This window comes from Phaseolus vulgaris, chromosome 3, assembly GCF_051622355.1.
Source record: "Phaseolus vulgaris cultivar YP4 chromosome 3, ASM5162235v1, whole genome shotgun sequence".
In the NCBI taxonomy this organism is placed as follows: Eukaryota; Viridiplantae; Streptophyta; class Magnoliopsida; order Fabales; family Fabaceae; genus Phaseolus; species Phaseolus vulgaris.
The window spans coordinates 31,788,500-31,812,587 of record NC_143500.1 but is presented as its reverse complement, the minus strand read 5'-3'; the positions used below and the strand labels follow the sequence as shown (position 1 = coordinate 31,812,587).

The window sequence follows — 24,088 nt, the reverse complement described above, 5'->3', positions numbered from 1 at the left end:
ATATAAGTCATATTTTCTCCAATAAATATATGTCTCATCTTTATATTTTTAATAAATAATTTTTAAATTGTATAATTTAAATTTTTTTTTATAATTTAGGAGTTTTTTAAAACCTGAAAGTTCAAAGTAATTTTTAAATTATCCAATCTACAAATGTTTTTACGTAAAAATAACAACTTTTAAATTAAATTATGTAATATAAAAGTCAAAGTACCTTTCACATTACACAATATAAACAAATTTTGTGCAAAGAAATTACTTTGAAATTGTCCAATCAAAAGAAAATGTAAGAAGTTTATGGAAACAAGATTCAGAACAAAAAAAATTAAATGCATAAGAAAAGTACGAAGGTGTAAAAAGAAAATCTTCTATATGTTATATTAGTGAAAACATGTGTAAGTGTATCAACATTTCTTTTATGATAATAAAAATTAAAATTACAAAATTATTATTATAATAATTAATAAAAATATGAAATATTATGAAAATTAGAATAAAATGTAATCATAAAAATTAAATATAAGAGTAAACTTTATTTCTTTATTTTTATAGCTTTATTGTGAATAACTAATTGAGTTTGAAAATAGTTATAAAATCTAAAAGATAAAATAGTATGGTCTGTGTACACAAAAATACTTATAAAGATAATCCTATTATTATTATTATTATAACATTAAAAAATATTTTTCTCTTTATATACACAAATTCTTATCATTTTATCTTAAAATTTATTTATAGTTATACAATTTTATCTTTTAATAAATAAACAAATATTTATTTCTTTAACAAAATAAATAATTGAATATTTTCTTTAGTAGTATATAATTTTTTAATATTATTTTTACAAAATTATATGTATTTTGAAATTATATTTTTAATTAATTATTCATAAAATAATAAAACTAAAAAATTAATAAAATTATATATTTTTTAGTCTAATAAAAACATCAATACACATGCTCTACACATGTGTTTCACTAGTTATAATAATAATAAATTAATAATAATATTATTATTTCTAACAATATATAAAGAAGATTTTTTACATATTTTTTTATAATTTTAAAATATGACAAATTTAAACTGAAAAATTGAATTAGAAAAAAAATTGGAAGACACAATTTTATTTTTGAATATAAATGACGAAAAGGAAGATTGAAAATATATTTATCATTTTTTTTTTAATCCTAAGAATATAATTATAAGAATCTCTCATTCTCTTTTAGATTTCTTTTTATCTTTTTCTTCTATATTTTTATCATTTCATTCTTTTGTATTGAGATCAATAAAGATAAAAACACAAAACATTTAGACATTAGACATTTAACTATATAAAGAGATAATTGTCGATATACGTAATAATATATGTTTATTTTACAAGATAATAATTGACATTCTTTCATAGAAAATTGAATTTGTAAAATAATGGAAGGATGACCAATCACTCATATTGTTTAAGCTAATCGACAACAAGATATAATTATTTTACATAATGATGATGACAACAACGTAACACTCCAAACATACCTCTAACTATTACAATACAAATTCTACATATTTCTATACAAGCTTTGAGTTTTTCAAAACATTCCTAATACATTATTAGAGCTTATAGAAATGCAAATATTTACAATATAAGTTTCAAATCAACACACCCTTCAACACCTGTATGATCATCTGCTCGTGTACGTAGTACAATCATCGCAATTCAAACACAATAAGAAAATGGGTAAGTTAATGAAGATAAATTTTTTATAATATACACAATTAAATCAAAAGAGAACACCAAATTACATGATCAATTTCTCAATTATTCAATATTCTTCAAATCCCAACAATAAAACAATCACATAGATCTCACATGGATCTACAGATTCAAGATATTCAACAAAAAACGCCTTCCGAAATAGTTGTATTAAGTAAGTCCTACCAGTTGAAAAAATATTGAACCTAGTAGCATATTCAGTGACTGAAAAATTTTCTTGTTCCAACTGCATGAATTCAATTTTTTTATCATATCTGACACTATTAGGAAAATACTCTTCCATGAATCTTACTTTGAAACTCTCTTCTATGTCTTCCATCATCTGCTTCATACCTATCCAACAAAACTTAGCTTCTTCAATGAGCATATATATAGATGACATAAGATAACTTTCTCTCTTCTAGGCATCGAGTAGCTTCAAAGATTCTTTCCATGTCTCTCACCCACTGGTATGCTTCATATGGATTTACCTTCCCATTAAATTTAGGTGGATTGTGTCTCAGAAAGTCCTCCAAACTAAAAGTATGGGGTTGTTGATGAAGCTGGGACCTTCTGCTGCTAATCTAGCGATTTCTAATTGATAAGGGCAGTCTGATGCTGTTGTGCCATAATAACACTCTGTTGTTACAAGGTTGTTGCCATCATCTCCATTGTCCGAGCTAAGTTGGACATATCTTGATGAGAATAAAAAATACATGAAGATGACCAAGGATGATATACTTGAAGGGTCATCTCAACAAGCAATTAAAGACCTCATTAATAGGAGGAATGGACAAAGGCCAAAACATCTTAAGTTCTTCTTATTAGTCTTTTCAAAACATGAGGCCCAAGCCCAAGAAGCCCAAGCCCAACCCATGAGGAGCAAGGCCAAGGCTTTAAGAAATGAGCATCATTGGATGTCTCTTTTTGTAATTACTTTTGAGTAGTCTTTTTAGTAGAACATAAAGAGAGGTGTAGATATAGATATAAGAGGTGTAAAAATACAAAGATAAGTCACACCTTCCATGTGACATAAAAAGTAGGTGTATGTATAGTTTTAGGAGGTGTCAAAGATAGAAATAAAGTCACACATCCCTTGTGACTTGATTTGGCGCCGAATTTGAATGGTCTTGATTTTGAATTTTGCCATTTCATTTTCAGCCCTCTTCTACTATAAAAGAAGGTACCATGTTCTTGTAAATTCAGAATTGGAATTATAAGAAAGGTTACTCTACTCAAATTGAGAGAGAATTATGAGAGACTTGTTCTCCTTCATCTTGTCTCATCTTGTGAGTGATCGAGGAGCTCCAAGTGGCGACATTCCTACACTTTTCTTGGAACATTCATCTCTAAGTGGCGTGTTCATCCCTTCCATGACTACATTCACATAAGTCTTTCTTATTCCATCTCCATTTCCCTTTCCGAATTATGTCTTTGTAATTTCAATCGGTAGTTTGTGTTCTTATGTTGTGTTCTTCATTTCATTCGGTTGTTCTTATTCCTCTTGTGTTTTCCTTTTCAATTATGCACTTGTAGCTTAATTTGATTCGGTAATTGTGTTTCAATTCCCTGTGTTGTTTTCGGTTCAATGTGGAATGACACTCAATCTTGAGTTTGGTTCATCTTTTGGAAGGCTTTATTCTCCAATGATGTTTCCTTAAGTTCCTCCACTTGTATTGATTTGTTTGTCTTTGATTATAACTCCTAATTGTCATCATTCTTCACATATATTGTGGTTTTCATATTCTAAAAAGTGTCTATGCTTGATTCAACTCACATCATATCTATTGGTGGAGGAGAGGTAGGTGGTATACATGCCATCTTCTAAGCACATAAAGACTTGGATTAGAAATTACTAAAAATTTCCAACTACATCTTTAAGACAAATTAACTTCAAAGAAATAATCATACGAAACAGGTAAAAACCAATCAAGACTTAGTTCTAAAATATACTATAACTATTTAGAATTAAGATAGAAAATAATCTTGATCTAGCCATGAGTGTGCACCCTCACCACCTTATCAAGATTATTTTCATTCTTAATGCTTTCATCTTTATTCAAAACAACTACTTGACTCAAGCATAAACAAGATTTCAAGAAAATAACTTTGCTAAAGATCCTATTAAAAACTTTTAGTTAAGCCTTAAAGTTAGACTTAAGGAGAAACACAATAAACCCACTACTCTCAGGTTATCCTAAGGATGAACCGCTCTGATACCATTAAATGTAACACCCCAAAAATGCCTCTAACTATTACAATACACAAGTTCTACATATTTTTATACAAACTTAGAGTTTTTCAAAACATTCCTAATACATTATTAGGGCTTATAGAAATACAAATATTTACAATATAAATTTCAAATCAACACCTTAAAGTTCTTTAGACCCTCCGACACTTGTATGATCATCTGCTCGTGTACGTAGTACAATCATCACAGTTCAAACACAACAAGAAAAACAAGGGTAAGCTAGTAAAAATAAAATTTTATAATATACACAATAAAATTAAAAGAGAAAACCAAATTACATGATCAATTTCTCAATTATTCAATCTTCTCCAAGTCCCAAAAATAAAACAATCACATGGATCTACACATCCAAAATATTCAACAAACAATGCCTTCCGGAAGACCCGTATTAAGTAAGTCCTACCAGAGACTAACACCTGATCCAAAGATTACCAGCGAATCCAACAAAAAGGATCAAGGTAAGTTCAATACAACCCAAGTCGTGCATCTCATATGTCACGGTGTGCATGAACTCCCCCATCAGCTTCTCACCACCTGATATCTTAGTCTATATGACTTAGATCATCAGTGAAGCTCAAAGATCTCTATTACCACATAGGCATCAATACTTAATACACAAACAAACATCAGTCTATACATTATCCCAAATGTATGAATTCAATTCCATACCATTTTCATCATACAATATCATTCAGAACACAATCCACAATATTTGTAATCCTATTTAACATAAAAAAATAGCACTTAAATATTAAACAATCAAAATATAATATTTCTACAAGTTTAAATAATATATAAACAATAAACACAATATATAAACACACAACATCCCTGCTAGAGAAATTGAATATTGGGACCATGTCCCCTCCACATATAGATATTATAGCCTAGGGTACCATTGTAAATTAAAGTTAGCTTCTCTTACCTTAATTGCTTGCTTTCCAAGCAACTTTTAAAATTTTATTCCCTCAGTCTGAATAAGCTTCAAGATTGGGTCAATTGCAAGTTATCTAAACAAAACAGAAATTCAGTATATATTATAACAAGTTGAGAGTAATATTCTTTTCAACTGACACCACCAAGATTGATGACTAAATCCTAAGGAAAAACAGAGAACAAAGGATCTTTAAAGCAAAAATGAACTTACTTGGTTTGAAAATCTAATCGAGTATAAATGTTTCTTAACCCTCAGCTACAATGTGATTCTAAAATAGATGAGGTATTATTGGAGATCCCACATCGACTATATATAAGTGGGTGCAAACCTCACCACATGAGCCGATTTTATGGGGTTGAGTTAGACTTAAAGTCCACTTTGTAATATGGTATCAGAGCAATTTAAAGCCTATCCTAGCGAATGTTTGTTGGGATTATCAGGTCACCCGCTATCGGGCCGTTATCGGACCACCCATAATATGTTATCCCACACACGAGCTATCATGCTCGGCGTGAGGGGGTGTGTTGGAGATCCCACGTCGACTATATATAAGTGGGTGCAAACCTCACCCCATGAGCCGGTTTTATGGGGTTGAGTTAGGTTTAAAGTCCACTTTGTAATAGGTATAGAGTGAGAAACGAAGAGAGAAGAAAGAAGAGAGAAGGAAGAGATGGAGAGAGAAAGAAGAAAATTGAAACGACATCGTGGGGTCTCTGACTTTCTTCACTTTGTTTTCTAACGTCGTTACAAACAATATTTTTTATTTATATAAATCAAAGAGAATTATTCTCTCAAGAGATAAAATTAATATACAAATATATAAAATACAAATACGCAATTTAAATTCTTTTAATTTTTTAAACTAACATGTAATAATATATTTATTCTAATTTTTTTTTCCAATAATAGGATACCATAAAAAATTTATATCAACACATAATCACTATAATAACAATATTTTTGTAAAACAAAATATCTTATGAGGTTTTTATAATTTATTTAATATTTTATTATAGATTATATACCATTAATGTGTCAAAATGTATTGGAATAATTTATTTTTATGTATTTTTTTAAGACTCAATAAATTATGATGACGTGTTTTACATGTAACATCCCATAATTTACATATAACTATTACAATAAAAGTTTTACCAATTTCTATATAAACTTGGAGTTTTTCAAAACATTCCTAATACATGATTAAGATTTATAGAAATACAAATATTTACATGTCCATAGCTCAAAACAAAACTCTGAAACCTCTAAGGCTCTCTTGCACCTGTATGGTCATCTGCTCGTGTACATAGTACAGTCATCCCAGTTCAAACACAACAAGAAAAGCAAGGGTAAGCTAATGAAAAGAAATTTCATATCTTATCTAATTTTTTCAAAAAGAACCAATCAAAAAAATCATTTATAAATATTTCTTTAAATGTTGTCATATAAAATTTCAATATCAATTTCATCATTCATATAGACCACACATGGATCTATTTTCAATCACAATCATTGGATTTCATTTCAATCCCACTTCATCTTCTGGAAGACTCATTAAGTATGTCCCTACCAAAGACTAACACCTAACCCAAAGATTATCAGCGAATCCAATAGAAAGGATCAAGATAAGTTCAAACATCCAATAGCGAGTGTCTATAGTGGGACCCGGTGTGTATGAACTCCCTCTCGGCTTCTCACTACCTGATATCTTAGTCTACATGACTTAGGTCATCAGTGAAGCCAGAGGATCTCTGTTAAACATAGGCTTTTCATACTTAATGTACCATCAAATAACAACTCATACATTATCCCAAATGTATGACATCAATTTCATACAATTTTCATCATACAATATCATTCAAAACACAATTCACAATATTCAAAAGTCTATTTGACATAAAAAAAATAACGCTTCAATACTAAATCATCAAAACCTAATATTTCCTCCAATTTAAATAATATATAAACAAACAACCCAATATATAAACACACAACATCCCTGCAAGAGAAATTGAATATTGGGACCACGTCCCTTCCACATCCAGATCTTCTAGCCTAGGGTTCTATTAAAAATTAAATTTAGCTTCCCTTACCTCAATTGCTTGCTTTCCAAGCAACTTCTAGAATTTTATTCCCCACCGTCTGGATAAGCTTCAAGATTTACGGACCTAATGCAAGTTATCCAAACAGAACAAAAATTCAGGATATAATAGAATAAGTTGAGAGGATTAAACTTCTCAACTGACCCCACAAAGATTGATAACTAAATCCTAAGAAAAAACAGAGGACAAAGGATCTCTAGAGCAAAAATGAACTTATTCTGTTTGAAAATCTAATCGGGTAGAAATGTTCCTTAACTCCTCAGGTACAACGTGGTATGATCATATTCTAAAATAGATGAGGTATGAAGTGAGAAATTAAGAGAGAAGATAAAAGAAAGAGATGGAGGGAGAAAGAAGAAAGAATGGTGCGTGCAGGGGAGGGTTCTGTCTTTTTATTTTTTTTAAGACAGTGTTGTTACATTACACATAATTAAAAAGGTTCATTTATGTTTTTTATTTAAATAATATAAACTAGGTTAATTGTTGTTATAATCTAATAAATGTAGATATATTCATTAATAAAAGAATTATTTTTTATGAATGACACTAAAATTTAAAAATCAAATCTTTGTTTGGTTGGTTTTCACCCAAAGAAAAATTTATTGTTATAAAATCATAAAATTATAAATTAGTATTTTTTATTAGAAGATATGTATATAGAAATATATGTTTAAAGTTATAATGATATTTGTAAATTTATCAATATTGTTATAAAATTTACAGTTTAATAATGTTATATAAAAAATATTAAAAAATACACACAAGCGTCACATCACTTCTCTTTTCAAGTATTAATAAAAAATAGATGTTCAACCTGTCGTGCATTTTATTTTTTATTATGTTATTTTTATAATTTTTAAATAGTATATATGTGTATTAATTTTTATTTTATATGATTTTACTTATTATATAAAAATAATAATTAAATATATTATTTTTTATATATTATATTGAACTAATGTTGCAATAAAGAATTGAAAACCAAATATTATAAATATTTATAATTTAATTTGTTGTAGAGTGTGGGTAGTGTTTTTTTTAATGTAGGGATTCTCTTACAACTTATTGCATATATTATGTGTGTAGTTTTTAGTTTACATTTTTTTTACATCAATGTAGTTTCAATAATTTGTATTATAAATTGAAAATATTCACAAAATTATCATCAAGTGTGTGTAACTCAATAAATTTCTATAAATTTTTTTTATCATACAAGATAAACTTTAATAATAACATAATATATTCATATACATATTTGAAAATACAATATTAATTAGGCTGCTAATCCCTTTTATATGCCACTTTTAAAATTTGTACTTAAACTTGTTCGTGTAGAGTACATTTATTATTATTTATTATAAGTCATCACCAAGCAACAAACATGATAATAAGTTTTAGAAAAAAGTCCAAAGTTCATTTGATTAAATATTATATACACAACAATTCATAGAAGATAATCATATTTCTTTTGTAAGAAGAAAGTTTTTTTCTTCACAATAAATTATGAAGACACAAGTGTTTTATTTGTAACACTTTGTTGCCTTTTTTTTTGGATTTAATAAGTAATGTGCTTCTTAGGTGATACATGCATAGTCTTAAGTTAACATAGTATTCACGAAGTCATTAGGGTTTCCCATTATTTCAAAATTTCAAAACTCATATTTGGTTATGTTGTATGTTTTTTACAAACATTGTCATGCTTAGGTTATGTATTTATCCCAAACTCTGTTAGACCTTTTCTAGATTTTAATTCTTTGAAAAATCTTTTTTTTTCGTGATCCTTATTTTTTGGAGTTTTTGGTGTTATGGACATGTTTTGCAATAAAGTAATCTTCCATTTAATCTTATTTTGATTTGTTTTGTAGCAAAAGATTCACTTATTATGGTTAATGTGTTGTTAAGTGTTTCCTGAATCATTAAGTTAACTTCTTTCATGTTTTGCTAAAACTATTTACCAATTTCAAAATGGGTTCTTTTTCTGACATTGTTGTCGATATTTTTTTGTTTATGATCATATTTTGCAGTAAAGTAAGCTTTTGCTTAACCGTATTTCAAGATAGTGGTTTTTAAATTTCAAATTTGATTTCTAAAACTTTTTTGTAACCTTGTTTTACTATTTACATCATCTTCTCATTGGATTCTGCATTGCATTCCTGAATCCTATCATTCTCAAAACCCCCAAAAGGTCATAAATAGTTATTGGTAAGCTTATCTTTTGTGTTTACTACATTTCATAATGATGTTATTCTGATTTAAATTTTTTTGTTTTGTTTTGTGCAGATTTATTTTATGTCAAGCATTTGTTATGCTTTGTTTTTTCATCGTATTTCTCATCTACATTTTTTTTTTCATATTGATGTTCATCCAATTTAAATGTTTTGTTTTGTTTTGTGTTTTTTTCATATTGATGTTCATCTTATTTAAATGTTTTATTTTTGTTCTGTGAAGTATTGTTTTTATGCTAAACATTTGTTCTATTTTGAATTTGAAATTTTGAATTTGAAATCTAATGTATATGTGATTACTGGTATTGGTTTTCTATTGAATTCTCATAACAGATCTTGGGTTTGAGGGAAAAACTTCATCTTTTTGGGGAATGTTTGGCAATTGAACTTTGAAGCATAAGATAAAACATTAAACCAAGCAACTTCGACGGTGGAAGACTTTAAGAGAGAAAGTAGTGGAATGATGAAGGCGGAAGATAAAAAATTTTATTCTTTGTTTTTGGTACGAATTGTTTGTTTTTGTTCCATTTATGTTTGATGAACATTTTTTCTCTCATTTCCTGCATATGAAAAATACAATAAACAAAGAAGGCAAAATACATTTGTGTATGAGGTAAAATATTTTTCATTTTCCATGTTTAGTGCTTTTGGAATTGCGTTAGTCATTTCTAATAAATGCTCTGACTATGTCGTTCCTATACTCCAACCAAAGTCTTTTCGATTCTTTATTCGATACCCCTTGAAGATATCTTGGATATTTTTGTATTATGTAGTGATGACATTAATAGATATTTGATTAGTTTTATTGTTTAATGCATTGTATAAGTTGTATTAATTCGTTGTTTTCTTGATATTTAAGTCCACTTTAGGTTTGTGTGGAGGTAAATGACTCTTCATTTTCAATGTTGTCAGGTACATTGCACATTTATTATTATTTATTGTTTTTTTGTCATTTCACACAAGTATTCTGACTTTGTTGTTCCCATACCCCAATGAAAGTCTTTTCAACTCTTTCGTAGTATATTAATTAATAAGATTGAATTAAGTTATGTTTTTTTGAAGTTATTATTTTTGAATCATGATATTTGTAAGGACATAACTCTTTTTACAATGGATTACTAATATGTGTAAACTAAAAGTGTGCTATAAATATAATTGTTTACACAATTTATTCTTTTATTCACACTTTTTCGCTAATCCTCTATTATGTTTCTCTTTTTTCATTTCATATTCTCTTCTTCAAGGCTTTCCTAATCAACCAAATCATAGCAAATTCCACAGACATTGTCACATTGGATTATCATGGCAAGGTGGATGTTGGAAGTCATAATTTATTAGAATATTGCAAGATGGAAGACTAATTGACAAACATCTTTGTGCTTCCAAAAACACGGAGTTAATAACAACTACTACAAGGAGTATTGGGAATCTAAAGCAATGTATAAATATTGTTTATTACAATTTATTATAGCATTATTAGAATTCATACTATTATGAGTTTTAGCTATAGAAATTATGGGTGATTATGAAATTTATAAGTAGTTTTATTTTTTATTTGTTTCCGGATTAATGGGTGGAACTATTGTATGGAAAGATTGTCAATATCAATAAAATTGTGTGAAGATTTTTTAGCCTTAAAATATTTAAGTTCATGCACAATACTATGCATACCAGTACCTAATTAGTCATAGTAATTAGGCTACAATTTAATTTATAACATCATCTAATTATTCCTGGATTATTAGATTGATTGATGGTAACCAAATCATAAATTACTGGAGGTACATATCATTAATACAAATTTTCTCAATAATTATATTTTTAAGAATGAGAAATCAACTGAATCAAAATTTTTTTATTAATAAACAATAGTTGAATATGAAAACTATAAACATTGTTTAGAAAATAAATGGATGAGAATAATGATAGGAAGACATCGCTCTTTTGACATTGGTCAACAAATATATGCACTACAAGAAAAATATAATCTTTCGTGGGCAAAAAACGGACGCAACAGACCAAAAAGGAACGCATAAGCGTCGGATTTTCGTTGGCCAACAGTCCCACAAAAAATCATTGGAAGCAAATGGAAATTAGTGTGGGCCAGCGAGTTCAACGCATGTTGTGTGGGCCAAACCCACGCAAAACGGACACAAATTGCATCACCTAAGTGGACGTCCAAGAGACGCAATTGCGGTGGCTTATGCATGGGCCAAACCGACGCAAAATTAAAATATCGCCTATGCGTCGGCTAGGACAACAGAATGAAAATAAAAAATAAAAAATATCAGATGGCCCACGCAAAAGCCGACGAAAAAATTAATTAATAAAAAAAAAGTTGGCGTGGGCCAATAAAGGGATGAAAAAAAAACAATTTATTTTGTTTTTTAGCTAGTTTACCCTGTAAACAATAAATAACAACCAAATCACATTCAGACAAATTACTATCATTCACAATACATCCACAAACATATCCAACGTACATAAATAATACAAATAGTTAAACAAAGTCTTTGATCCATTCAAAGATTCTAAATTGATATGAATACTTAAAAAAATATTAAAATTAAAATTGTACTTTACAAATTTAACTAAAAGCACTAAAATGAATCCCATAGTGATGTGATCTATGAAAACCTGTAAAAAATACAAACAAAATAAATAAATAAATGAAGTAATTAAAATACTTAGTATATAATAAAAATGTCAAATAGTTAAACTTACAGTATAGGATGCACTTTAAGGAACAAATCATCCTGCTTTGGATCATACTCATGATTGAATTGAGTTGTGCTATTGGTAGCATTTTTGTCACGTTTCATTGAGATAAGTTTTCCTTTTTAACCTTCATCTCATCCTCCAAGTGTGCATACTTCTTACTCCACATACTAAGTTCAGCACGAAGCATTTGATTTTCAATCACATGCTCAAATTGTGAAGTGCCGAAAACAGAGGTTTGAGTGAGGGAAGAGACTCCTTGGCGGAAGTTAGCAGCCATGTCTGTCGTACCATACACCCGACCTCTACCCTTTCCTCTAGCAGCTTCCTTCCAAGTTTGAAGCTTAGTTGCAGGATCAAGTTGGTGGACATTAGTGCTAGAGTCCAGAGAACTATTTACTTGAAGGGCCCTCAAGCGCTCATGATAGTTTTCCTATATAGATCATTAGGAAATGAAAATGTTAGGAAATTAAAATATAAATATAAAAAAAGTTAAAAGAATAACTTACATAAGTCGATTCACCCTTTTTGTTTGTGTGGGTGACCATAAATAGTTCATCAAGTTTTGAAGGACGACCATATTGACGTTCCTAATAATGTTGTACAGGTAAAAGCAGTGTAGGTTGCAAATGTAAAATGATTTTCATGTAAGGCGGTGACAAGTACTTACCAAGGCCACTGCAATATCTGAGTGTGATTTTCGACCTGTGGAGTGCAGTGCTCCACCACGAGCTGAACCCCTATTGGCTTTATTTTGAGTTGATTTATCTTTGAATTGGTTCAACCCATGCTTGCTCACCTATCCAAATAGGTCAGACATCATTTGTCCTAACTTTTGTCAACATGTCACAAAGTCTTTTTCTGACTTTAAACTCGTAGACCTTTTTAATTTGGCATTCATCCTGAGGTGCCTAAGTGACTCTAGTCTGTTAAAAACAAGAAAATGGTTTGTTTCAATTTTCCCATTTTGGTTGATCTATATGAAATTGTAATTAAAAATTAAAATTACCTGAAAGTTAGTCCAGCATTTTAGTTTGTCCTCTTCGGGCATGGCATCATAATGATGATATGGACCTCTAAATTGAGACCGAATGCAATGTCAAATGGCCTCACTAGCAAAATGATTTAACGTCCACCTACAATACAAACAAATCAAATTATAGACATACTAATATAAAGATAAAATTAAATATACATTTAGGATGACTTACCCTCTACCAAGAAGTCGGATGATGACCCTACCAGTAGGGTCACGCTGGACATCCTCAGGGTGGAGATTATGCTCTGAAGCAGCAGCAGCACCATGGTCAACATGGTCAGAGAGGCCTTGCAGAGCCAGCAGTAGTCGGGACAAATGGAGAAGATATGGTGTGGACAATGGGATAAAGAGTAGTCTGCACAAATGTACCCGGGGTGGTCTGCAGAAATGCACCAGGAGTGGGCTGCACAAAAGTTTTAACCCTCTGCAGCCCTTATTTAATTTACACACCCCACATCAGTATTTTTAATTTTCTGGCCCAATATGCTGCCCAAGTTTTTTACTCTCTGCAGCCCTTATTTAATTTACACACCCTACATAACTATTTCAAATTTTCTGGCCCAATCTGCTGTCTTTATTTTTTACTCTCTACATCCGCTATTTCAGTTAAACACCCCCACGTCATTAAAAAAAAAAAATATTCATAAAGTTCTTCCAATCTTGCCCATAAATTTTCCCTTTCGCATGACATATTTATTTTGTTCATCCATGAATTTTTTTAAATAACGAATGAAAAAATTAAAAAGTTTATTTTTTACACTATCATATTACTGATAATAAGAACAAACATGTGAATTTATGAAAACGTTTATCTACCTGTTTGAACACTTGTACACTTTCAACAATTTTCAACATTCACAACCTCTTGCACTCCAAAATCCTACATTTAAAGTCCAAAATCGCACATAACCGAGATTCATCTTTATCCAAAAAATGCAAAGTCAAACCCTAGACATGCAATTTTTTATCGTCATAGTTTCAAGTCATCTAGTTTAAATGACATACCAGCAATAGCAGTAACCAACACAAAACACCAACACATTGCAGCACAATAATCCAAAAAAAAAAATGAATAAAAAACTTATGAACCTTTAAACATTTACCTGCGACAACAACAATGGAGAAGGAGCTGGAGTTGAACCGCGACTGTGAACGACCAAAGACACGGTGCAGGGGAGCTCACACTACGACAGTGCAGAGGTGAGCGACGACTGAGCAGCAGCGAATGCCGAGGAGGCTCAGTGACACGGTGTGGAGGAGACAGTGTCGCGAAGGAGGCTCGCGGAGGCAGTGACATGGAGGAGGCTCGCGAAGGCTGTGAGACCGAATGCAATGTCCAATGGCCTCACTAGCAAAATTATTTGGGGTTCACCTACAATACAAACAAATCAATTTACAAACATAGTAATATAAAGATAAAATTAAATATACATTTATGATGACTTCCCTTTACCAAGACGTCGGATGACGACCGTACTAGTAGGGTCACGCTGGACCTCCTTAGGGTGAAGGTCGTGCTCTGAAGTAGTAGCGACACCATGGTCAAAATGGTGAGAAAGACTTGAGCCAACAGTAGTCGAGACAGATGGAGAAGATGTGGTGTGGACAATTGGATAAGGAGTTGTCTGCACAAATGTACCCGAAGTGGTCTACACAAATGTACCCAGAGTGGTTTGCACAAAAGTTTTTACTCTCTACAGCCCTTATTTAATTTACACACTCCACATCAGTAGTTTTAATTTTCTGGCCCAATATGCTGCCCAAATTTTTTACTTTCTACAACCCTTATTTAATTTACTCATCTTACATAACTATTTCAAATTTTCTGGCCCAATTTGTTGTCTTTATTTTTTACTTATCCGCTATTTCATTTAAACACCCCCACGTCATTAAAAAAAAATTCTTCATAAAGTTCCACCAATTTTGCCTATAAATTTTCCCATTCGCATGACGTATTTATTTTGTTTATCCATGACTTTTTTTAAATAACGAATGAAAAAATGAAAAAGTTTATTATTTGCACAATCATCTTACTGATAATAAGAATAAACATTTGAATTTACGAAAAAGTTTATCTACCTGTTTCAACACTTCTACATTTTCAACAATTTTCAACATTCACAACCTCTTTCACCGCAAAATCTTACATTTATAGTCCAAAATCCTACATAATCGAGATTCATCTTTATCCAGAAAATGCAAAGTCAAACCCTAGACATTAAATTTTTAATCATCACAGTTTCAACTCATTTGGTTTAAATGACATAATAGCAACAACAACAACCAACACATAACACCAACACATTGCAGCTCTATAATGCAAAAAATAAAAAAATAAAAAAAAATTCCAAACCTTCAAACATTTACTCTCAGCAGCAACAATGAAGTAGCAGTTGGAGCTAAACCGCGACGGTGAATGACCAAAGACACGGTGTAGGGAAGTTCACACTACGACATCGCGGAGGTGAGCGAAAACTGAGCAGCAATGACGTGGAGGAAAACTGAACGCAAAGGAGGCTAAGCGACACGACGCGGAGGAGACAATGTCGCAGAAAAGGCTCGTGGAGGTAGTGAGGCGGAGGAGGCTCGCAGAGGCAATGACGTGGAGAAGGCTCGTGGAGGCAGTGAAACTAAATGCAATGTCCAATGGCCTCACTAGCAAAATTATTTGGTGTGCACCTACAATACAAACAAATAAATTAAAGACATAAAAATACAAAGTTAAATTAAATATACATTTTGAATGACTTACCCTTTACCAAGAAGTCAGATGATGACCCTAATAGTAGAGTCACGCTTGACCTCCTTAGAAGGAGGTCGTGCTCTGAAGCAGTAGCGACACCATGGTCAACATGGTCAGAGAGACCTTGCACAGAGGCAATAGTAGTCAGGATAGATAGAGAAATTGTGGTGTGGACTATGAGATAAGGAGTAGTCTGCATAAATGTACAAGGGGTAATTTGCACAAATGTACCAAGGGTGGGCTACACAAAAATACCAGGGGTGGACTGCACAACAATTTTTACTCTCTACAACCCTTATTTAATTTACACACCCCACATCAGTATTTTTAATTTTCTGATGCCATATGTTGCCAAATTTTTTTACTCTATGCACAAATGTACCAGGGGTAGGCTGCACAAAAGTACAAGGGATGGATTGCACAACATTTTTTGCTCTCTGCAACCTTAATTTAATTTGCACACCTCAAATCAGTATTTTTAATTTTTTGGCCCAATATGCTACGTAAATTTCTTATCTCTGCAACCCTTATTTAATTTACATACCTTACATAACTATTTCAAATTTTCTACCCCAATCTCCTCTCTTTATTTTTTACTTTATGCATCCTCTATTTCATTTAAACATCTCTAGGTCACTAAAAAAATTTCTGCATAAAGTTTTCCCAATCTTGCCCATAAATTTTCCCATTACGCATAACATATTTATTTTGTTCATCCATGATTTATTTTAAATAACGAATGAAAAAATGAAACAGTTTATTCTTTGCACTATCATATTACTAATAATAAGAACAAACATGTGAATTTATGAAAACGCTTATCTACCTATTTCAACACTTCTACATTTTCAACAATTTTCAACATTCACAACCTCTTTCAATTCAAAATCCTACATTTATATTCCAAAATCCTACATTTATATTCCAAAATCCTACATAATCGAGATTCATTTTTATCAAAAAAATGCAAAGTCAAACCACAGACATACAATTGTTAATCATCACAGTGTCAACTCATTCGGTTTAAATGACATAACAACAACAGTAACAACCAACACATAACACCAACACATTGCATCCCTATAATGCAAAACATTGTATCAAAAAATTCTAAACCTTTAAATATTTACTTTCGGCAAGAACAATGGAATAACAGCTAGAGCTAAATCGCGATGGTGAATGACAAAAGACACGGTGCAGGAAAGTTTACACTACGACGTTGCGGAGGTGAGCGAAAATTGAGCAGCAGAGAATGCTCGGGGTGGCAATGAAACTAAATGCAATGTCCAATGACCCCACTAGCAAAATTATTTGGCGTCCACCTACAATACAAACAAATGAATTAAAGACATAGTAATACAACGATAAATTAAATATAAATTTTGGATGACTTACCCTCTACCAAGAAGTCAGATGATGACCCTAACAGTAGGGTCACGCTTGACATCCTTAGGGTGGAGGTCGTGCTCTGAAGAAGCAGCAACACCATGGTTAACATGGTCAGAGAGTCCTTGCATAGAGGTAGCAGTTGTCGAGACAGATGAAGAAGTTGTGGTGTGAACAATGGGATAAGGAGTAGTATGCAAAAATATACTAGGGGTAATTTGCACAATTGTACCAAGGGTGGGATGCACAAAAGTACCAGGGGTGGACTGCACAACAGTTTTTACTCTCTCCAACCTTTATTTAATTTACATACCCCACATCAGTATTTTTAATTTTCTGACCCCATATGCTGCCCAAATTTTTTACTCTGTGCAGCCCTTATTTAATTTACACACCCTACATAAATATTTCAAATTTTCTGGCTCACGTGTTAGAAATGATGGCTTAAACAAGAGGGGGGTGAATTGTTTTATCAAAGATTTTCGCAAATACTTACTTCATAATGAATTCTTAACAAAGAACTCATATAAGCACTTAAGGAAGGCAATCAAACAATCTAACAAAAATAGGTATCACAATTTCAACCGGTTAAGGTTACGATTTAATTGGTTGTTTATAGTAGCGAAATATCAAACAATTAGAGAGTTTGAGGGAAAGAAAGATTTACACACAAGAGTTATGCTGGTTCACTCAATCATTTTGCTACATCCAGTCCTCAGTCAAACCACTGAGTATTCCATTATGTAACCAATCACAGATTACCAAAACCACACCACAAAGAGGTGACTTTGAATCCCACAAAGCCTACTCATCCATTTTGCACACACCACACCTCTAGACAGAACACCCTCTGTCTTTATAGGTTTTTCAAACACAAAAGTATGTAATATGAACAATTACAAGATACTAAACATGATAGAAAGCACCTGGATTTACAGAACCATAGATCCTATGATCAATACTTGTTACCACACAACAAAGCTTGACAACAATCTTGCTTTTTAAAAATCCTTTCTTAAAATCAAATCTCTTTCTAAAATCTGAATCAATACTTGTTGAATTTCTCTTGTATATATGATTTGAAAACAAAGCTATATTTATAGCCTTTGAAAAGCTACCGTTTAAGGCAAATTTGAACAACTGAATCAGTTAAAACATGTTTTCAAAATACTATTATGAAAACACACATTTAACAGGTTAAAATCACAATTCAATCGGTTGAATGAGTCAAACAGTTACAGAACTGATTTAAAAAACAATTTCACAACTTCCAGCCAGCTAAGTGACAAACAACCGATTATTTCGATAAATCAATCGGTTGTTTTCCCTTTGCTTGGAAAAACACTTAGTTTCCTAAAACAGTTTTAATCAAGCTTTGTGCAGGCTTTAAGAACTGATCTTTCTAAAGACCCTACTCTTAAACCCAAACCTAGAAAGCAGCACAGCTTCAGGCTTCATGTGGATTTGATACATCAAAGCTACCATCTTCAACAATCTCCCCCTCTTTGATGGAGACAAATCCTTGGAATGCTTTTAGGAATGTTCTTTGTTTAGAATCTATTGAATCCTACATTCATTGAACAAACACAGGGTAATCTAATCCAAAACAGATATGCACCATACACCAGTTCTCACTAGGTGATTTCCAGAAGGAACATTAGCCACAATCAGATGAGAAACCAGTAATCATACAAGAATGCATAAGAACAGTCGATTATTTCATAGAGATAACCGGTTAAAATTCTGTAAACCAGAGTTTTCAGCAGTTTAAAACTTCAAATTTAAACCAGTTAAGCAGTTCATCACAACAATGTTCAAAGTAATAAAGAAAGCAGTTATTAAGAACATTACAAACCAAACTTCTCCCCCTATTTGTCTCATCAAATAGACAAAAGGTAGGATAAAAAACAGTTTAAGATAAGGCATGCATATCAATTATTCCCAATTAATTTCTTAAGGAATTGAACCTGTCCTTTGATAAAGGTTTGGTGAAGATGTCAACAAGCAGACTTTCTATTGAAACAAACTTGATTTCACAATCTCCATTGTTGATATGATCACGGATGAAATGATTCCTTATTTCAATATGCTTTGTCCTTGAGTGTTGAACTTGATTCTTTATCAAGTTGATGGCATTTGTGTTGTCACAAAGTAGAGGTACTTTGTTAATCTGTAATCCAAAGTCTTCAAGCTGTTGCTTGATCCACAAAATCTGTGCACAGCAGCTTCCAGCTGCAATATATTCAGCTTCAGTTTTGATAAAGCTACACATGCTTGTTTTTTACTGTGCCATGAAATGAGGCTAGATCCAAGTACGTGACATGTTCCACTCGTACTTTTCCTGTCTAATTTGCAATCTGCAAAATCATAGTCAGAATATCCTACTAAATGAATAGGGGAATGAGAGGGATACCATAAACCCATGGATATTGTGCCTTTGAGATACTTCAGAATCCTCTTCACAACTTTTAGATGTGATTCCTTAGGACAAGACTGGAATCTTGCACAGAGGCAGACAACAAACATAATAGCTGGTCTACTTGCAGTTATGTAAAGAAGATAACCTATTAAACCCCTATACATGGTTTGATCAACTTCTGGTCCAGCTGCATCAGCACCTAAGTAGCAGTTTGTTGACATAGGCGTTGTTGCAGCTTTACATGCTTCCATTTCAAACTTCTTAAGAATGCCTTTGTAGTACTTGGATTAACATACAAAGATACCCACTTTGGATTGTTTAACTTGCAGTCCAAGAAAGAAAGAAAGTTCTCCCATCATGGACATTTCGAACTCCCCTGCATTGCTTTGACAAAATCTTCACAAAGTTTTGCATTAGAAGAGCCAAATATAATGTCATCCACATATATTTGTACTAAGATAATATCAAAATCAGCTTTCTTAATGAACAAAGTTTTATCAACCTTTCCTCTTTCATAATCATGAGATAAAAGAAAGTTACTTAGCCTTTCATACCATTGTCGTGGAGCTTGTTTGAGGCCATACAAGGCTTTCTTTAGCTTGTAAACGTGCTCGGGATGCTTGTGATCTTCGAAACTAGGTGGTTGTGAAACATGGATCTCTTTATTCACGATTCCATTGAGAAATGCACTTTTCACGTCCATCTGAAACAATTTGAAACCACTCATGCAAGCAAAAGCTAATAAAAGTATTACAGCTTCTAACCTTGCTACAGGTGCGAAGGTTTTATCATAATCGATTCCTTCAGCTTGGTTGTACCCTTTGGCAACAAGCCTTGCTTTGTTCCTTGTGATGATGCTTGAGTCATCCGATTTGTTCCTGAACACCCACTTTGTACCTATGACATTCATTTGAGAAGTTTTTGGAACAAGAATCCACACATCACTTCTCACAAATTGATTAAGCTCCCCGTGCATTGTTGTTGTCCAGTGCTCATCTTTGAGTGTTTTACAGATTGATTTTGGTTCAAAATTGGAAATAAAAGTTGTATGGTTGCAGAAATTTGCCATACTCCTTCTTGTGGAAACTTCTTTTTTGAATTTGGTTAATGATGTTATCAACAGACAGGTCTCTTGGGATCTTTCAATCCTTTGGCAGATCATCCAGCTGCAGATTTTCAATCGGTTGTTTTGCATAATCAACCGGTTGAATTTCTGTGTTGTTGTCAAGATTCTTTAAGAAGATGTTTTGATCATCTTCATCAGCATTGATCTTTGCTAAACCTTGTTCACACTTGTTAGTTTCATAAAAAACAGCATGTATAGATTCCTCAACAGTCATAAGCTTTTTATTATAAACCCTATAAGCATGGCTAGTTAAAGAGTAGCCAAGAAAGATACCTTTGTCGGATTTAGCATCAAACTTACCTAAGTTGTCTTTGTCATTGTTCAAAATGTAGCACTTACAACCAAAGACCTTCAGATGACTTACATTTAGCTTTCTTCCATGCAGTAACTCATAAGATGTTTTCTTTAGGATAGGCCAAATTAGCACACGGTTCATCACGTAGCAGGAAGTACTCACAACATCAACCCAAAAGCATTTGGGTAGGGCAGAATCATTCAAAATGGTCCTTGCAAGCTCTTCTAGAGATCTGTTCTTTCTCTCCACAACTCCATTTTGTTGAGGAGTTCTTGGTGCAGAGAAGTTATGAAAGATTCCTAGCTTGTTTGCAAAAGCTGATGAACTTCTCATTTTGAAATTCCCCTCCATGATCACCTCTAATAGCTCCTATATTGTTGCAACATGTATTCTGTAGTCTCTTTGCAAGCTTCTTGAATTCTGGATATGCTTCCTTCTTTGAGTGTAGGAAAAGAGTCCAAGTAAACCTGGAAAAGTCATCTACAACTACAAAAGCATACAGATTTCCTCCAAGGCTCATAGTCTAAAAGGACCAAAAAGATCCATGTGCAAAAGCTCAAGGGGTTTTGAAGTTGAAACACAATTTTTCAAATTAAAAGATTTTCTTGTTTGTTTCCCCTTTTGACATGCTTCACACACATCTTTCTTCTCGAACTTGAGTTTGGGTAAGCCATGAACAAGTTCATTTGAAACCAGTTTATTTAAATGATTCATATGAATGTGTGCAATTCTTCTATGCCAAAGCCATGATTCCTCATGTTTTGATAGAAGACAACCTATTGATGTAAAGCTAGATATGTCAAACAAATAAATGTTGTTAGAACTCTTACCAATGAGCAAAACATCTTTTGAATTTGGCAAACGAATCTCACATGAATTAGTTCTAAAGGTAACTTGATATCCTCTGTCACAAAGTTGACTAATGTTGAGCAAGTTGTGCTTCAAACCTTCAACATAAAGCACATCATGAATAAGCAAGCTATCTTCATTACCTATAGTACCTTTGCAAAGGATTTTTCCTTTGTTATTGTCACCATAGGTTACATGCCCATCTTGGTTGAGAGAGATGTTGATGAATCTGAATGCATCACCAGTCATATGCTTAGAACAACCACTATGTAGATACCATAGGTGCTATTTTCTCCCCAAACAATCCTACAAAAAGAACAAAATCAAGTTGTTAGATTTGGTCCCCTTATGCATTTGGGTCCATGAGTGTTAATATGTTTCCAAGGAACATTAGGATCCTTAGGAACCCATTTCAGAATGCCCTTAGGAACAGAAAACCTTATGATTCTACAGAACCTAACAAAGTGTCCCTTTTTCATGCAGTAGAAACAACAAACAACTGGTTGTTTCAACTTTTTAACCAATTGTTTTTTGGGGGAAAGTTGAAAACGGTTTTGTACATCCACTTTGTTTACTTTGAGGGTTAAAACCCAAGCCAGATTTCCCAAAAACACATGTTTGAGATGCCAACACATTTTCAAAGTTTGATTTTCCTTTTGAAATGATATCACTTGTTTTCACAAGATATAAAACTTTCTCTTGAAGGGATTCACAGTTTTTGCAAAGACTTGGATCACATTTGCATGAGGGATTTTCATAAATCAGTTCAGAATTTTCTAAAACAGCTTTTGATTGATTCAAATAATTTTCCAGAACTGTGATTCTCTTTTTCAACTTATTGTTTTCACATTTCAATCGGTTATTTGAAAAAGTTAATCTCTTAGCTTTTTCATGGATTTCTTGGAAAGCATCAAGTAATTGAAAATAACTTTCACACTTGCTAGAAGAGGTTGTACTTACGTGACTTTTTTCTGATTCTCCCTTGGTCATTAAGTAGACTTCCATCTTGTTTTCAGATGAGATTGAATCAGCAGAGAATTCTTCTTCATCCATTAAGTCACTCATTCAATTCTGGTGTCATTTCTCAAGTGTATCCCACATTTCCTTAGCTGATGTACATTATGAAATCTTAAGTAATTCATCAGAATCTAAAGCAGAAACAATAATATGATGTGTTATACAGTCAAGATGTTCTTTAGATGATGCAGAATTAATTTCAGACATATGCATATAGGTATTATTTGAAATAACATTCCAAATGTTCTTATCTAAGGATTGAATAAAGAATTTCATTCTTATACACCAAATTGGATAATTTTGATTACAAAACAAAGGTGGTTTATTCAAAGAAGCACCTTCCCCAAAAAGCCTTTTATCAACCATCAATTTTTTTTTTCCAGAAAATAGAAACAAGGACTTGAGTCATTTTCAAGAACCTAGCTCTGATACCAATTGTTAGAAATGATGGCTTAAACAAGAGGGGGGTGAATTGTTTTATCAAAGATTTTCGCAAATACTAGCTTCATAATGAATTCTTAACAAACAACTCATATAAGCACTTAAGGAAGGCAATCAAACAATCTAACAGAAATAGGTATCAGAATTTCAACCGGTTAAAGTTACGGTTTAATCGGTTGTTTATAGCAGCAAAATATCAAACAGTTAGAGAGTCTGAGGGAAAGAGAGATTTACACACAAGAGTTATACTGGTTCACTCAATCACTGAGCTACATCCAGTCCTCAATCAAACCACTGAGTATTCCACTATGTAAATAATCACAGATTATAAAAACCACACCACAAAGAGGTGACTTTGAATCCCACAAAGCTTACTCACCCCCTTTGCACACACTACACCTCTAGACAGAACACCATCTGTCTTTACAGGTTTTTCAAACACAAACAGTATGTAATATGAACAATTACAAGATACTAACCAAGATAGAAAACACCTGGATTTATAGAACCAGAGATCCTATGATCAGCACTTGTTACCACACAACAAAGCTTGATAGCAACCTTTCTTTTTTAAAATCCTTTCTTAAAATCAAATCTCTTTCTCAAATCTGAAACAACACTTGTTGAATTTCTCTTGTATATATGATTTGAAAACAAAACTATATTTATAGCCTTTGAAAAGCTACCGTTTAAGGCAGATTTGAACAACTAAATCAGTTAAAACAGGTTTTCAAAATACTGTTATGAAAACACACATTTAACTGGTTGAAACCACGATTCAATCAGTTGAATG

At 32.1% G+C, this 24,088-nt stretch overlaps 1 protein-coding gene across 1 annotated transcript; it reads right to left on the bottom strand.

Moving 5' to 3' along the window:
- Window positions 1-19,269: 19,269 nt before the first annotated feature.
- On the bottom strand, window positions 19,270-19,818 carry LOC137805524 (secreted RxLR effector protein 161-like). Its single transcript, XM_068605466.1, has one exon. The coding sequence runs from the start codon at window positions 19,816-19,818 to the stop codon at window positions 19,270-19,272; it is 549 nt and encodes a 182-aa protein (XP_068461567.1).
- Between the last annotated feature and the right edge of the window lie 4,270 nt (window positions 19,819-24,088).

Excerpts from the sequence above, each read along its gene's own strand:
- LOC137805524 (XM_068605466.1), bottom strand. The coding sequence starts at position 19,818 with ATGGAAGCATGTAAAGCTGCAACAACGCCTATGTCAACAAACTGCTAC.